The following is an 18,572-nucleotide window of genomic DNA, read 5'->3' as shown; positions in this document are numbered from 1 at the left end:
ACCCTACTTCTAATCCTCAGCTTTCTAACAAGTGTGCCAAAAACAGGTAACAGGTGGACATATTTTTATTTCCCAGTTCAGCCTTCCATAGTTAGAGCCCCTACACCCTTCAGAGCCCCAGACCACTCTAGACCCAAGCAGCCTTATCAACTTACCCTGAAACATCATGAACCATGTTGGGAAGCACTTTCTACATTCCCAACCTATTACACTTGATTCCCATTCCTCTCAACACAAACTGGAAGCATTACTAGAAGTCATTTGGCCACGTTTCCTTTATAGTACAAGAAGTCACTTCTACCCATATGTATAAGGTGGTAGTGGTGATGGTAGTGGTGGTGGTGTTTGAGACAGGGTCTTGTTCTGTTGTCCAGGATGGAGAGAGCATTGGCCTGATCATAGTCACTACAACCTTGAACTCCTGGGCTCAAGGGATCCTCCTGACTCAGCCTCCCAAGTATTTGGGACTACAAGCATAAGCCACTGAGCTCAGCTAATTTTTTAATTTTTTGTAGAGATGGGGGTCTCACCATGTTGCCCAGGCTGGTCTCAAACTCCTAGTCTCAAAAGATCCTCCTGCCTCAGCCTCTCAAAATGCTGGGATTACAGGGATGAACCACCGCACCCAGCTTGTATAAGGCTATTCACTGCAATAGTATATGTAATAACAAAACACTGGAAGCAATCCAATGTTAAAACCCAAATGGTAAATCCAATTAATTTTGTTATATATGCCCACCATTAAAAAGAGTGAGGAAGTTAACATATAGAAGGCTCTTCAAGATATAACTGATGAAAAAAAACACAAAGTGAAAAAGTGTGTATAATATACATGCTATTATTTGTCAAAAAAAGAGAAGGGATATATATGCATATTTGTTTGCATATGCATAAAATGCAATTCTTCTATAACATCCTTTATGATATTTCACCATACTTGTTTGCTGATTTACAGACAAGATTATAAGCCCTGGCTGGGCGTGTAATCTCAGCAATTTGGGAGGCCGAGGCAAGCGAATCACCTGAGGTCAAGAGTTCAAGACCAGCCTGACCAACATGGAGAAACCCCATCTCTACCAAAAACACAAAATTAACAGGGCATGGTGGCGCATGCCTGTAATCCCAGCTACTCGGGAGGCTGAGGCAGGAGAATCACTTAATCTCGGGAGGCGGAGGTTGTGGTGAGCCGAGATCACACCATTGCACTCCAGCCTGGGCAACAAGAGTGAAACTCTGTCTGGAAAAAAAAAAAAAAAGATTATAAGCCTTTAAGGACAAGAGGCATCATATATCCAGCTAACTATTATAGCCTGAGAAACAAATAAATGAATAATAGTTTGATACTCAGAGATAGGTCATCTGGTCCAGCAGTTCTCAACGCTAAGCATGACACACGATTATGTTCACACACACCATAGCCTCAGATGCCTATGAACCAAAAAATAATCAGCACAGGTCTGTTTTTCATTTTTGCTATTATGCAGTTTAGAAACATGTATAAAATCAGTCATATAAGTAGTTTAAAATATTTAGGAAAAAAACAGTGTATATTGTTAAACTTTAGTCTTTAATTATTCTTCATTTTGTTTCAGATCTTTGCTGCACAACTAATTTTAACAGGGTGAAAAAATAAAAACTATTAAATAATTTAAGTAAGATTTTAGAACCACACCTGGAAACTCTAACAAAATCTGATTACTCTGATGCTAAAAATCATTAATAGTAAGGAAGGATTAGATTCATCCTAAAGGCCTTATTAGTATTTCTAAAAATTGCAGCAAACATCAATTTTTGGCTACAAAAATGGACTTTACTTGAAGACGGCACATACGTATCTATCGAATTCCAAGAGTGAACAATCTCAGAATTATCTAGATTCAGCGTCTCCTCTACTGAGATTCATCTTAGCCCTGAATAATTCATGAACTAGGTAATTTTGGCCCCTGACTCTGTCAACGAGGGGGCACCTGCTACCTCAAAGCCTACTCAGTCCCAAGGTCACACATCAAATACCATCAGTGAGGAGCAAGGCAGTGCCAAAGAGAAAGTGACAGGCCAAAAGTATATGCAACACCACAAATGAAACCCCTATCATGTAAACTCACTTGTGGCGGTGGGGGCAGGAAGAAACCTTTATAAATATACTCTCACAGATTTACAATGCAGTTTATTTACTTTACAGTTTTTTCACTTTCTAAGATCCCTTTATACGTTTCTCTTAAATCACCTGGGTGATTTAAGATAAGGGAATGGCGGCCAGGCGCAGTGGCTCACGCCTGTAATCCCAGCACTTTGGGAGGCCAAGGCAGGTGGATCAGGAGGTCAGGAGTTCAAGACCAGCCTGGCCAAGATGATGAAACTCCGCCTCTACTAAAAATACAAAAATTAGCCAGGTGTGATGGCAGGCACCTGTAATCCCAGCTACTCGGAAGCCTGAGGCAGGGAATTGCTTGAACCTGGGAGGCAGAGGTCACAGTGAGCTGAGATCGCACCACTGCACTCCAGCCTGGAAGACAGAGCGACTCTGTCTCAAAAATTAAAAAAAATAAAATAAAATAAAATTTGAGTAAAAATAGTAATTAACAAAACAAACTATAAAGCCATAATAACTTAAACTGTGAGGCACTGGCACAGGTAGACAAAAATGACTAACAAATTATTCCCATCACTATTTTTTGAGAAGTTCATCTTTTTCCCCACCGAAATGCCAGCTCCACATAAATCAAGTACACACACATACATTTATTCTTATTCTTAAGTATTTTAGTTATTCTTGTTCTTTATTCTTTTTCATACACATTTCAGAATAAACTTATCAAGATCCCCCAATCTTCCAAAACAAGGCTTTCAGAATTTTAATTCAAATTGTCTTCAATCTATAGGTCAATTTGAAAAGAAGTGACATTTTTACAATAGTCTCTTTATTCCTTAAACATCATACATATCTCTATTTAGTTAAGTCTACTTTAGTATATTTCAATGTAAAAACCATATACTATAATTTGGAATAGCTTTATACATTATATTAGAATTTACATAAGTGAAAAGAAAAATTATTTTGGACAATAAATCATGCTCTCCATTTGCCCTAAGTCTCCATTTTCCTCTAAGTCATATCACTATCACATGAGCAGCAGTACTCAGTGATAATTCTGCAAGGATTAAGGAAATGATTTCAAAATTTGTTCATGCTATAGCTCATCCCCAGTATGACCTTTCCCACCAATCCACAGCCACCTTTAATTTTCCAAGGATCTCAGAAGCAAGAATAAGTAACCACTTCAATATAAAATACATCTAATCCAAGCCATCAGATTAATTATAAACTAAGTTAAACTTCTTTTTTTTTTTTTTTTGAGACGGAGTCTTGCTCTTGTGTCACCCAGGCTGGAGTGCAATGGCGTGATCTCAGCTCCCCACAAGCTCCGCCACCTGGGTTCAAGTGATTCTCCTGCTTCAGCCTCCGGAGTACCTGAGATTACAGATGCCCACCTCCATGCCCAGCTAATTTTTTGTATTTTTAATAGAGATGGGGTTTCACTACGTTGACCAGGCTGGTCTTAAACTGCTGAATTCAGGTGATCCACCCGCCTCGGTCTCCCAAAGTATTCGGATTACAGGCATGAGCCACCACGCCTGGCTTAAACTAAGTTAAACTTCTAAGGCCCAATCCAATTGTATATAATAAAGTTAAAAATTAAAATTTGGGGGGAGGTTCCAAGATGGCCAAATAGGAACAACACCAGTCTACAGCTCCCAGCATGAGCAACGCAGAAGATGGGTGATTTCTGCATTTCCAACTGAGGTACCTGGTTCATCTCACTGGGGCTTGTCAGACAGTGGGTGCAGGACGTGGATGCAGCCCACGGACTGTGAACCAAAGCAGGGCAAGGCATCACCTCACCCGGGAAGTGCAAGGAATTCCCTTTCCTAGCAAAGGGAAGCCGTGACAATCAGCACCTGGAAAATCCAGTCACTCCCACCCTAATACTGCCCTTTTCCAACAATCTTAGCAAACGGCACACCAGGAGATTATATCCCATGCCTGGCTCGGAGGGTCCCACGCCCACAGAGCCTTGCTCGTTGCTAGCACAGCAGTCTGAGATCAAACTACAAGGCAGCAGCGAGGCTGGGGAAGGGGCGCCTGCAATTGCTGAGGCTTGAGTAGGTAAACAAAGCAGCCTGGAAGCCCAAACCGCAGCTCAAGGAGAACTGCCTGCCTCTGTAGACTCCACCAGTGGAGGCAGGGCATAGCTGAACAAAAGGCAGCAGAAACTTCTGCAGACTTAAACGTCTCTGTCTGACAGCTTTGAAGAGAGTAGTGGTTCTCCCAGCACAGAGTTTGAGATCTGAGAATGGACAGACGGCCTCCTCAAGTGGGTCCCTGACCCCTGAGTAGCCTAACTGGGAGGCACCTCCCAGTAGGGGCCACCTGACACCTCATACGGCCAGGTGCCCCGCTGAGACGAAGCTTCCAGAGGATCGATCAGGCAGCAACATTTGCTGTTCTGCAATATTTGTGGTTCTGCAGCCTCTGCTGGTGATACTCAGGCAAACAAGGTCTGGAGTGGACCTCCAGCAAACTCCAACAGACCTGCAGCTGAGGGTCCTGACTGTTAGAAGGAAAACTAACAAACAGAAAGGACATCCACACCAAAACCCCATCTGTACGTCACCATTATCAAAGACCAAAGATAGATAAAACCACAAAGATGGGAAGAAACCAGAGCAGAAAAGCTGAAAATTCTAAAAATCAGAGCGCCTCTTCTCTCCAAAGGAACGCAGCTCCTCACCAGCAACAGAACAAAGCTGGACGGAGAATGACTTTGACAAGTTGAGAGAAGAAGGCTTCAGAAGACAGGTAGTAACAAACTTCTCCGAGCTAAAGGAGGATGTTCGAACCCATCGCAAAGAATCTAAAAACCTTGAAGAAAGATTAGACGAATGGCTAACTAGAATAAACAGCATAGAGAAGACCTTAAATGACCTGATGGAGCTGAAAACCATGGCACGAAAACTACGGGACGCATGCACAAGCTTCAGTAGCCGATTCAATCAACTGAAAGAAAGGGTATCAGTGATTGAAGATCAAATGAATGAAATGAAGCAAGAAGAGAAGTTTAGAGAAAAAAGAATAAAAAGAAATGAACAAAGCTTCCAAGAAATATGGGACTATGTGAAAAGACCAAATCTACGTCTGATTGGTGTACCTGAAAGTGATGGGGAGAATGGAACCAAGTTGGAAAACACTCTGCAGGATATTATCCAGGAGAACTTCCCCAAACTAGCAAGGCAGGCCAACATTCAAATTCAGGAAATACAGAGAATGCCACAAAGACACTCCTCGAGAAGAGCAACTCCAAGACACATAATTGTCAGATTCACCAAAGTTGAAATGAAGGAAAAAAATGTTAAGGGCAGCCAGAGAGAAAGGTCGGGTTACCCATAAAGGGAAGCCCATCAGACTAACAGCTGATCTCTCGGCAGAAACTCTACAAGCGAGAAGAGAGTGGGGGCCGATATTCAACATTCCAAAAGAAAAGAATTTTCAACCCAGAATTTCATATCCAGCCAAACTAAGCTTCACAAGTGAGGGAGAAATAAAATTCTTTACAGACAAGCAAATGCTGAGAGATTCTGTCACCACCAGGCCTGCCCTAAAAGAGCTCCTGAAGGAGGCACTAAACATGGAAAGGAACAACCAGTACCAGCCACTGCAAAAACATGCCAAATTGTAAAGACCATCAACACTATGAAGAAACTCCATCAACTAACTAGCAAAATACCCAGCTAACATCATAATGACACACGACAATATTAACCTTAAATGTAAATGGGCTAAATGCTCCAATTAAAAGACACAGACTGGCAAATTGGATAAAGAGTCAAGACCCATCAGTGTGCTGTATTCAGGAATCCCATCTCACGTGCAGAGATACACATAGGCTCAAAATAAAGGGATGGAGGAAGATCTACCAGGCAAATGGAAAACAAAAAAAGCAGGGGTTGCAATCCCAGTCTCTGATAAAACAGACTTTAAACCAACAAAGATCAAAAGAGGCAAAGAAGGCCATTACATAATGGTAAAGGGATCAATTCAACAAGAAGAGCCAATTATCCTAAATATATATGCACCCAATACAGGAGCACCCAGATTCATAAAGCAAATCCTTAGAGACCTACAAAGAGACTTAGATTCCCACACAATAATAATGGGAGATTTTAACACCCCACAGTCAACATTAGACAGATCAACAAGACAGAAAGTTAACAAGGATATCCAGGAATTGAACTCAGCTCTGCACCAACTGGACCTAATAGACATCTACAGAACTCTCTACCCCAAATCAACAGAATATACATTCTTCTCAGCACCACACCACACCTATTCCAAAATTGACCACATAGTTGGAAGTAAAGCTCTCCTCAGCAAATGTAAAAGAACAGAAATTATAACAAACTGTCTCTCAGACCACAGTGCAACCAAACTAGAACTCAGAATTAGGAAACTCACTCAAAACCACACAACTACATGGAAACTGAACAACCTGCTCCTGAATGACTATTGGGTACATAACGAAATGAAGGCAGAAATAAAGATGTTCTTTGAAACCAATGAGAACAAAGACACAACATACCAGAATCTCAGGGACACATTTAAAGCAGTGTGTAGAGGGAAATTTATAGCACTAAATGCCCACAAGAGAAAGCTGTAAAGATCTAAAATTGACACCTTAACATCACAATTAAAAGAACTAGAGAAGCAAGGGCAAACACATTCAAAACCTAGCAGAAGGCAAGAAATAACTAAGATCAGAGCAGAACTGAAGGAAATAGAGACACAAAAAACCCTTCAAAAAAATCAATGAATCCAGGAGCTGGTTTTTTTGAAAAGATCAACAAAATTGATAGACCGCTAGCAAGACTAATAAAGAAGAAAAGAGAGAAGAATCAAACAGACACAATAAAAAATGATAAAGGGGGTATCACCACCAATTCCACAGAAATACAAACTACCATCAGAGAATACTATAAACACCTCTACGCAAATAAACTAGAAAATCTAGAAGAAATGGATAAATTCCTGGACACATACACCCTCCCAAGACTAAACCAGGAAGAAGTTGAATCCCTGAATACACCAATAACAGGCTCTGATATTGAGGCAATATTTAATAGCCTACTAACTAAAAAACGTCCAGGACCAGATGGATTCACAGCTGAATTCTACCAGAGGTACAAAGAGGAGCTGGTACCATTCCTTCTGAAACTATTCCAATCAATAGAAAAAGAGGGAATCCTCCCTAACTCATTTTATGAGGCCAGCATCATCCTGATACCAAAGCCTGGCAGAGACACAACAAAAAAAGAGAATTTTAGACCAATATCCCCGGTGAACATCGATGCAAAAATCCTCAATAAAATACTGGCAAACTGAATCCAGCAGCACATCAAAAAGCTTATCCACCATGATCAAGTGGGCTTCATCCCCGGGATGCAAGGCTGGTTCAACATATGCAAATCAATAAATGTAATCCATCATATACACAGAACCGAAGACAAAAACCACAGAATTATCTCAATAGATGCAGAAAAGGCCTTTGACAAAATTCAACAGCCCTTCATGCTAAAAACTCTCAATAAATTCGGTATTGATGAGACATATCTCAAAATAATAAGAGCTATTTATGACAAACCCACCACCAATATCATACTGACTGGGCAAAAACTGGAAGCATTCCCTTTGAAAACTGGCACAAGACAGGGATGCCCTCTCTCACCACTCCTATTCAACACGGTGTGGGAAGTTCTGGCCAGGGCAATCAGGCAGGAGAAAGAAATAAAAGATATTCAATTAGGAAAAGAGGAAGTCAAATTGTCTCTGCAGATGATGTGATTGTATATTTAGAAAACTCCATCATCTCAGCCCAAAATCTCCTTAAGCTGATAAACAACTTCAGCAAAGTCTGATACAAAATCAATGTGCAAAAATCACAAGCAAGCCTATACACCAATAACAGACAAACAGAGAGCCAAATCATGAGTGAATTCCCATTCACAATTGCTTCAAAGCGAATAAAATACCTAGGAATCCAACTTACAAGGGATGTGAAGGACCTCTTCAAGGAGAATTACAAACCACTGCTCAATGAAATAAAAGAGGACACAAACAAATGGAAGAACATTCCATGCTCATGGATAGGAAGAATCAATATTGTGAAAATGGCCATACTGCCCAAGGTAATTTGTAGATTCAATGCCATCCCCATCAAGCTACCAATGACTTTCTTCACAGAATTGGAAAAATCTACTTTAAAGTTCATGTGGAACCAAAAAAGAGCCTGCATTGCCAAGACAATCCTAAGCCAAAAGAACAAAGCTGCAGGCATCACACTACCTGACTTCAAACTATACTACAAGGCTACAGTAACCAAAACAGCATGGTACTGGTACCAAACCAGACATATAGACCAACGGAACAGAACAGAGCCCTCAGAAATAATGCCACACATCTACAACTATCTGATCTTTGACAAACCTGACAAAAACAAGAAATGGGGAAAGGATTCCCTATTTAATAAATGGTGCTGGGAAAACTGGCTAGCCATATGTAGAAAGCTGAAACTGGATCCCTTCCTCACACCTTATACAAAAATTCATTCAAGATGGATTAAAGACTTAAATGTTAGACCTAAAACCATAAAAACCCTAGAAGAATACCATTCAGGACATAGGCATGGGCAAGGACTTCATGTCTAAAACACCAAAAGCAATGGCAACAAAAGCCAAAATTGACAAATGGGATCTCATTAAACTAAAGAGCTTCTGCACAGCAAAAGAAACTACCATCAGAGTGAACAGGCAACCTACAGAATGGGAGAAAATTTTTGCAATCTACCCATCTGACAAAGGGCTAATATCCACAATCTACAAAGAACTTAAACAAATTTACAAGAAAAAATCAAACAACCCCATCAAAAAGTGGGCAAAGGATATGAACAGACACTTCTCAAAAGAAGACATTTATGCAGCCAACAGACACATGAAAAAATGCTCATCATCACTGGCCATCAGAGAAATGCAAATCAAAACCACAATGAGATACCATCTCACACCAGTTAGAATGGTGATCATTAAAAAGTCAGGAAACAACAGGTGCTGGAGAGGATGTGGAGAAATGGGAACACTTTTACACTGTTGGTGGGACTGTAAACTAGTTCAACCATTGTGGAAGACAGCGTGGCGATTCCTCAAGGATCTAGAACTAGAAATACCATTTGATCCAGCCATTCCATTACTGGGTATATACCCACAGGATTATAAAGCATGCTGCTATCAAGACACATGCACCACATATGTTTATTGCGGCACTATTCACAATAGCAAAAACTTGGAACCAACCTAAATGTCCATCAATGACAGACTGGATTAAGAAAATGTGGCACATATACAGCAGGGAATACTATGCAGCCATGAAAAGAGGATGAGTTCATGTCCTTTGTAGGAACGTGGATGAAGCTGGAAACCATCATTCTGAGCAAACCATCCCAAGGACAGAAAACCAAACACCGCATGTTCTCACTCATAGGTGGGAATTGAACAATGAAAACACTTGGACACAGGGTGGGGAACATCACACACCAGGGCCTATTGTGGGGTGGCAGGAGCAGGGAGGGATAGCATTAGGAGATATCCCTAACATAAATGACGAGTTAATGGGTGCAGTACACCAACATGGCACATGTATACATATGTAACAAACCTGCATGTTGTGCACATGTACCCTAGAACTTAAAGTATAATAAAAAAAAAAATTAAAATTTATTGCCAAAAGATATAAACAGTTCACGGAAAAGGAAATACCAATACCCCTTAAACATATGAAAATAAACACAACCTTAATTATTAAAGAAAGACAAAACCATAAGGACCACTATCCAAAACTTCCTGAACTGGGTATCAAAAAGAAAAACGACTGCTATCAGTCACACTGAAAAACGTGTTGTGTGTGTGTGTGTGTGTGTGTGTGTGTGTGTGTGTGTGTGTGTGAATTTACCCTCTAAAGACAGAGAAATAGGCCGTCTACCTCTGAGGTAAAGGGAAATGAGAAGTATAGACTTCTTTGTCACGATTACACCAACCCCTTCCTGAAAATTGGTAAAGAAAAAAACTGAAGTGCTTACCTTTAATTAGTAATAAATACAGTAAGAACTATATTTTACATAACCTAATTGATGACGTAAAGTCCCCTTTACAGAAGAACTCCAGTTATTAAATGTAGAAATGACCAAATTAGAAATATTACCATTTTGTAACCTCTTATAAAACAAGTGATTCAGGCAAAAATCAATAGATGCTAAAATACACTCAAAACTTTGATCAATCTTAGCATGATAACTGGTATAAAACACACTTTTTCTACATATGGAATACCTTACCAAAAATGATTAACCTAAATTTTATCAAGCTTTTAAATCTCATTTCCAATTTACAGGGAATATATGGAATAAAAGAACAAGTTACAAGGTGTGAGAAGCAACCAGATAAATACAGAAGATGGAACATTCTACAGAAAAACTGACACAATTTGTTTTAAAAATGACATGAAGGAAAAAAATAGTGGCAAGGGTGGGAAGTGGATACTTATATTCTACATTAAAAGACATTTAAGAACAAGAACCATCAAGTGCAACATATGCACCTTATTTGGCTCCTAATTGTAATAAACTATTAAAACAACTTTAATTTAAATTTAATTAAAATTTAAATATGGAAAAATTTAAATATGAACTGGGTAGCAGAAATTACTGTTAATTTTGTTAGGTGTAATAATGGTATTATGGTTATGTAAAAAAAAAGGACTTTAAGATATTTAAAAAACAATAATGAACAAAATATAGAAACAACCCAGTGTCTATTATTTTCTGAATGAACAAAATGTAGTATATCCACACAATGGAGTATCACTCAACAATATCCAAATGTCTATTAATTTCTGAATGGACAAACAAAATGCAGTATATCCATACAATGGAGTATCACTCAGCAATAAAAAGGAATGGAGGTTGGGTCCAGTGGCTCATGCTTATAATCCCAACACTTTCAGAGGCAGAGGAAGGAGGATCACCTGAGGCCACATGTTCGTTCAAGACCAGCCTGGGCAACACGGCGGCAAGACCTCGTATCTACAAAAAATTTTTTAAAAAGCAGCCAGGCATGGCGGTGCATGCCTGTGGTACCAGCTACTCGGGAAGGTGAAGTGGAAGGATCACTTGAGCCCAGGAGTTCAAGGCTATAGTGAGCTACGATCGCACCACTGCAATCCAGCCTGGGCAACAGAGTGAGACCTTATCTCAAAAAAAAAAGAAAAAAAGGAATGCAAGTACTGGGGCATGCCACAACATGTATGAATATTACTCAGTGAAAGAAGCCAGTCACGGCTGGGTGCAGTGGCTCACACTTGTAATCCCAGCACTTTGGGGTGCTGAGGATTGCTTGAGCCCAGGAGTTCAAGACCAGCCTGGGTAACAGAGCAAGACCCCATCTCTAAAACAGTAGAAGAAAAAAAAAGAAAGAAGCCAGTCACAAAAGACCACCTATTGTTACAATTCCATTTACATGAAATGTCTAGAAGAGGCAAAGTTAGTAGTAGTTATTAAATTAGTGGCTGGACGCAGTGTCTCACGCCTATAATCCTTTGGGAGGCTGAGGAAGGTGGATCACTTGAGGTCAGGGGTTCGAGACCAGCCTGGCCAACATGGTGACATCTCATCTCCACAAAAAACACAAAAATTAGCCAGGCATGATGGCATGCAACTGTGGGCCCAGTTACTCGGGAGGCTGAGGCAGGAGAATTGCTTGAATCCAGGAGGCAGAGTTTGCAGTGAGCAGAGATTGCGCCACTGAACTCTAGCAGACTGAGACTCTCTCTCAAAAAATAAATAAATAAATAAGTGGTTGCTAGTGCAATCTAGAGTTTGGGGGAGTGTCTGCTAATGGGCATGGGATAGGATTCCTTTCTGGGATGATAATGTTCTAAAATTGGTGATTGTTACACAATTCTGTGAATAAAAACACTGAATAATACACTTTAAATGGGTGAATTACATGATATATGAAACATATCTCAGAAAGTGTATTATTTTTCTATTGCTACTACAAAAGTTATCAAGATTTAGTGGTGTGAACAACATAAATTTATTATCTTACAGTTCTGTAGGTCAGAAGTCTGACACTCAATGAGCTAAGATCAGGATGTCAATGAGGCTGCATTCCTTTCCGAAGGCTCCAGAGGGAAATCTGCATCCTTGCCTCTGCCAGCTTCTAGAAGCTGCTCATATTTCTTGCTCATGACCTCCCTACCATCTTCAAAGCCAGCAAGGGCAGGCTGAGTCCTCCTCACATCACATCTGACTTTCTCTTCTACCTCCCTCTTCCACTTTCAAGAAGCCTTGTGATTACATTGGGCCTGCCCACATAATCCAAGATAATCTCCCTGTTTTAAGGTCAGCTGATTAGTAACCTTAATGCCTTTTGCTACTTTAATTCCCCTTCACCATGTAATGTAACATATTCACAGATTCTGCAGACAAGGACATGGACATCTTTGGGGGGCTACTATTCTGCCTATCATAATAAAACTCTTAAAAAGTAAATAAAAATTTTTTAAATCTAGTTATTGAGTATATGGGAATTCAATATTCTATTCATTCTACATTATTATTGTCTGTCAGTTTTTGTAATAGAATTAAAAATGAGATATTGTTTTTCACCTCTGAAACTGGCAAAGGTCAAAGGTCTAAAAAGGCATCAAACTGACAAAGACATGGGGAAACACACCTCTCATGCATTGCTGGTAGGTGTGTAAATTGCTACAACTTCCATGGAGCACAATTTGGCATAGCTACCAAATTGCAAATGCACATACACTTTGACCCAGCAATTCTACTTCAAGGAATTTATACTAAAGTTATATCTGTGTGTATGAGAAATGATGTATGTGGCAGTAACTGTTATAACAAAGACCGGAAACAATCTAAATGTTCTTCAACAGAAAAACCAATTAAATATATTCTACAGATACTCCACAGCCATTAAAAAGAATAAGGAAGTTGCATATATGCTACATATACAAGATATATTTTACTTAACTGTGGGGAAAAAGGCAAGGGACAGAACAGTACGTGTAGTATGCTACCATTTGTATTTAAACAATTTTGTGAAACTGTATGGGACATATGCTTAAGTAACCTCTATTATCTCTAGAATGATTCAAAATAAACTGCTACCAGTGATCACCTCTAGAGAAGGGAGGTGGCTACTGAGTTGGGTAAAAAGAAAAGCTTATTTTCTACTTTCAAATCTTTTGGATTTTCTACTGATCTATGTATGACAGACTAGATAGACAGAACATTTCTAAATTTTTTTTAATCAGCATACCACACAAGTTGATACGGTCCTCTATTCAAATTTCCAATCTCCAGGCAATCTCTTACCTGCTAGTTGGTGCAGGGAAAGAAAACGAGAGAAGCTGATTCCAGAACGGGTCATTCTCAGAGATAGATTCCGTGCCTGATAACTTTTTCAAGTACTCATTTTTAGGAAGATCACCAATTCTGCTGCTATTCGATCCCATCTTCTAGCTTAAGCAGATAATTTGTCCTTAAACCTGCATTTCCAAAAGACAACCTATAAAAAATAAAAATAAAAAAACTTTAAACTTGTTCAAAAGTCATCATGCTTTGTCTACATATAAAAAAAGTATAAACTTACTAAAGAAAATCACATCTTTCTGCATTTATAACTATATTAGACATCAGATACAAAGTTACAAGAAATATGGGGCTAGGCCAGGCATGGTGACTCACGCCTGTAATCCCAACACTTTGGGAGGCCGAGGATGGCAGATCACGAGGTCAAGAGATTGAAACCATCCTGGCCAACATGGTGAAACCCCATCTCTACCAAAAATACAAAAATTAGCTGGGCATGGTGGCACACACCTGTAGTCCCAGCTACTCAAGAGGCTGAGGCAAGAGAATCACATGAACCCAGGAGGCGGAAGTTGCAGTGAGCCAAGATCGCGCCACTGCACTCCAGCCTGGCGACAGAGCAAGACTCCATCTCAAAAAAAAAAAAAGAAATATGGAGCTAACACCTGTCTTAGCCAATACAAACACAAAAATCCAAATCTATATTGTACTTGTACCATGTATCTTAGGATGGGCATAGCTCTGCCCAAGAAAATGTCTCAAAGCAAAATCATAATAATGGTAACTTATAATTAGTCTGAAAATGAAGTTGTTTTACAACCAAAACAATGGTGACAAAGAAATACAGAAATCTGGATGGCTTGAATGTACAAGGAAGGGAACATAGCTCAAGTAATTACCATGTGCTACTTCTACTTATGGGGGTCATAGGGACAAACCTGAATTACCCACTTCAAGTGAAAGAGATCCCAATTACAAAGGAATCACATTTAATGTTTCTCTCATTCTGCTGTAGGGCACATATGTAGCTTTTGTTGATATGCCTCTTCCCCTAAACCATGCACATTTTTACGACAGGAATTATCTTATTCATCTTTCTATGCCCACTGTCTAGACTAGCATGTAAAAAACTCCCTAAACAGTATGTTGAAGGAACAAGGGAGTTAATAAATAAGTAGTATCCACGAGGCTCTTCCAAAGTCAGTATTGGTTGTTCTCAGTCACTAAGGGAAGAAAACTAATAGTTTAGTTACAAATATGAATCACTGTCTTCCTTAAATCACAGTTAACATAGTTTTAGCTCATGTTTTATCTTGATTTGTTCAGAAAAGGTCTCCCATTGAATAATAAAATGGTGATAAGATAAATAATACATTATACTATTTTAAAATTACCATCACAATGAAAGGAAACTACATGGGCTCAGGGACCAAAGGCGGCTCAGGTCAGGTAAGAATGTATATTAGTGACTCACTTTCTTCCTCATGTCCCTTCTCATTCCACAAAGGCACTGAAGCCATGGTCAGAATTTGGAAGCTGGATTGAGCTGCTTATTCTGAGAGCAAGATGCTTCCCTGATGATGCACATGGACAGCTGGTCTTCTGAATCTGAGATAGAAATACTGATCTGGCTCCTCATCGCCTGCCCCTGAACCTGAGGCCAGCCACTACTTTCATCCTTCCTGCAAGGGGACAGGGGCCCTAATAACTCAATTCAACTTCAACTGAATAATAATTCATCTTCAGTTAAGCCTCTATATTAAGACAGCTAATCATAAGGTTTAATTTCTTAAAGTAGGGCTTGTTAAGCCCAATTAGAAAATGCTATAAAAGAAATACCCTGAAGGCCAGGCACGGTGGCTCACACCTATAATCCCAGCACTTTGGGAGGCCAAGGCGGGCAGATCACCTGAGGTCCGGAGTTCAAGACTAGCCTGACCAACACGGAGAAACCCCCTCTCTACTCAAAATCCAAAATTAGTCTGGCATGGTGGCACATGCCTGTAATCCCAGCTACTAGGGAGGCTGAGACAGAAGAATCACTTGAACCCAGGAGGCGGAGGTTGCAGTGAGCCGAGATCACACCATTGCACTCCAGCCTGGGCGACAAGGGCAAGACTCTGTCTCAAAAAAAAAAAAAAAAGAAAGAAAGAAAGAAATACTCTGAAATATATAAATTCCTAACTTAAAATAGTATTTTAAGCTATCAAAATTATAAGGGGACATAATACACTAGTAAAAATGAATGAAACAGAGCTAAATGGATACATCTCAAAAATATAAAATGTTTTTAAAAAAAAAGTAAGCTACCTAATAGATATGGTATGCTTTCATTTATAAGATTTTAAAACAGGCAAAAAATATTATGGATTTATTCATAGCTAGCACTAGTATTAAAACTTTTTTTTTTTTTTTTTTTTTTAAGAAACAGGGCCTCACTCTGTTGCTGAGTACAATGTTAGAGTACAGTGGCGTGATTATAGCTCATTGTAACCTCAAACTCCTGGGCTCAAGGGATCCTCATGCCTCAGCCTCCTAAGTAGCTGGAACTACAGGTACATGCCACCAAAGCCCAGCTAATATTCTGTGTTTGGTAGAGATGGGGTCTCACTGTGTTGCCCAGGCTGGTCTCGAACTCTTTCTGCCCTGGCTTCAACCACAGTGCTGACATTACAAGCGTGAGCTACTGAGCCTGGCCAAGAGGAAATAATTTAACTAGAAATCTATAGCTTTTCAAGCTACCAATTAAGTTTGAAAGTAGAATAAAAACATTTTCTGATTTGCCAAGATTCAAAAGACCTCCTAGGAACCTACAAGGAAGCTACAAGATGTACTCCTTCCACATGAGGGAACAAGCCAAGAAAAAGGAAGAAATTCAAGAAACAGGGGATCCAACACAGGGCAGTGGTATAGAGAATCACAGCCATGCAGCAGGCTGGGACAAGAATCAAAACAGCTCCCGGATCAACCAGGAGAAGAAAGCATAGAACTGACAGTTCACTTGATGTGTCTAACCTTATTCTGTGGAATGTTACAATACTGTAGGAGAATTTGGAAGCAATGAATAATAGTTATATGGAGAATAAAGTAAATAATTTCGTATAGACTACAAACTTTGGGAAGAACAAATTATTCAAGAAAGGTCATGTAATCATAGTATACGACTAAATTCGACAGTAATGAACATTTATATAATCACTATCATATAAATACTAAATATTTAACCAAAAATTGTGAGTAAACTCTACTGAGAAGATTCCGGAAGAAGCAGCAGGATTGGTGGTCTACGAGTGCTAAACCTTCATCTTCCATAATAGGTAGTGCTCAATAGAAAATATGTAAAGTTAGTAAATCAAAAAACAGTAAAAACTTATTAGTTATAAATAAGGAAGTAGGGCCAGGTGTGGTGTAATCCCAACATTTTGGGAGGCCGAGGCAGGCGGATCACTTAAGGCCAGAAGTTCGAGACTAACCTGGTCAACATAGTGAAAACCTGTCTCTACTAAAAATACAAAAATTAGCTGGGCATGTTGGAGCATGCCCGTAATCCCAGCTCCTCAGGAGGCTAAGGCACGAGAATCACTTGAACCTGGGAAGTGGAGATTGCAGTGAGTCGAGATTGTGCCACCGCAATCCAGCCTGGGCGACAGAGTGAAACTCTGTCTCAAATTAAATAAATAAGGAGGTAAATAGCAAAAAGCAACAGCTTATAGATTTTAAAGTGGTGGCCAGGCGCGGTCGCTCACACCTGTAATTCCAGCACTTTGGGAGGCCAAGGCGGATGGGTCACCTGAGGTCAGGAGTTTGAGACCAGCCTTACCAATATGATGAAACCCCGTCTCTATTAAAAATACAAAAATTAGGCCGGGCGCGGTGGCTCACGCCTATAATCCCAACACTTTGGGAGGCCGAGACGGGCGGACCATGAGGTCAGGAGATCAAGACCATCCTGGCCAACATGGTGAAACCCCGTCTCTACTAAAATACAAAAAAATTAGCCAGGTGTGGTGGCACGTGCCTGTAGTCCCAGCTACTAGGGAGGCTGAGGCAGGGGAATTGCTTGAACCTGGGAAGTGGAGGTTGCAGTGAGCTGAGATCTTGCCACTACACTCCAGCCTGGGCAACAGAGCAAGACTCCATTTGAAAAAAAAAAAAATTAGCTGGGCATGGTGGCGGGTGCCTGTAATCCCAGCTACTTGGGAGGCTGAGACAGGAGAATCACTTGAACCCGGGAGGCGGAGGTTGCAGTGAGCCAAGATCGAACCATTGCATTCCAGCCTGGGAATAAGAACGAAACTCCATCTCAAAAAACAAAAAAAAAAGAAAAAAAAAGTGGCCACCCCTGTGGAAAAGGACTCTGGAGTGGGGAGGGTGGTAGAGCAGTTTTTTATATTAAGTCTGTCATATTAGTTGACTTTTCAAAATCACATCCATATACTACTTTGATTAAAAATAAAATATTTTCTGGCCAGGCACAGTGGATCATGCCTGTAATCACAGCAACTCGGGAGGCTGAGGCAGGAGGATCACTTGAGGACAGGGGTTAGACACCAGCCTGGGCAATATAGCAATACCCTGCCTCTAAAAAAAATTGTTTTAATTAGCCAGGTGTGGTGGTGCATGGAGATTTCAACAACAACAACAACAAAAAGCACAACCCATAAAAGAAAACAATTTATAAACTGGGCTTCATCAAATTAAAAACTTTTGGGCCATGTGTGGTAGCTCATGCCTATAATCCCAGCACTTTAGGAAGCCAGGGCAGGCAGATCACTTGAGGTCAGGAGTTCAAGACCAGCCTGGCCAACATGGTAAAACCTCATCTCTACTAAAAATACAAAAATTAGCAGAGCATGGTGGTGTGCACCTATAATCCCAGCTACTGGGGAGACTAAGGCACAAGAATCACTTGAAACTGGGAGGCAGAGGTTTCAGTGAGCCAAGATCATGCCACTGCACTTCAGTCTGGGCGACAGAGCATGACTCCATCTCAAAAAAAAAAAAAAGAAGTGAAATGAAGGACAGCAATGTATATGTGAACTGAAAATACAACAGACAGGCAGAAGGAATTAGAAATAC

At 40.1% G+C, this 18,572-nt stretch overlaps 1 protein-coding gene across 5 annotated transcripts in view; it reads right to left on the bottom strand.

Annotated features, from left to right (window-relative positions):
* The window catches only part of DYM (dymeclin), a 401,308-nt gene that overhangs the window by 368,349 nt on the left and 14,387 nt on the right, over window positions 1-18,572 (bottom strand). For all 5 annotated transcript variants that reach the window (XM_030810464.1, XM_030810466.1, XM_030810462.1 and 2 more), the window contains exon 2: window positions 13,497-13,689. In XM_030810464.1, coding sequence (XP_030666324.1) covers window positions 13,497-13,636 — 140 coding nt within the window. In that variant the 5' untranslated portion in view covers window positions 13,637-13,689. The remainder of the gene's footprint in view (window positions 1-13,496; window positions 13,690-18,572) is intronic.

The sequence above is a fragment of the Nomascus leucogenys genome, chromosome 4 (assembly GCF_006542625.1).
Source record: "Nomascus leucogenys isolate Asia chromosome 4, Asia_NLE_v1, whole genome shotgun sequence".
NCBI classification, from domain to species: Eukaryota; Metazoa; Chordata; class Mammalia; order Primates; family Hylobatidae; genus Nomascus; species Nomascus leucogenys.
The sequence above is the reverse complement of the archived record's forward strand: the minus strand, read 5'-3'. Positions and strand labels throughout refer to the sequence as shown.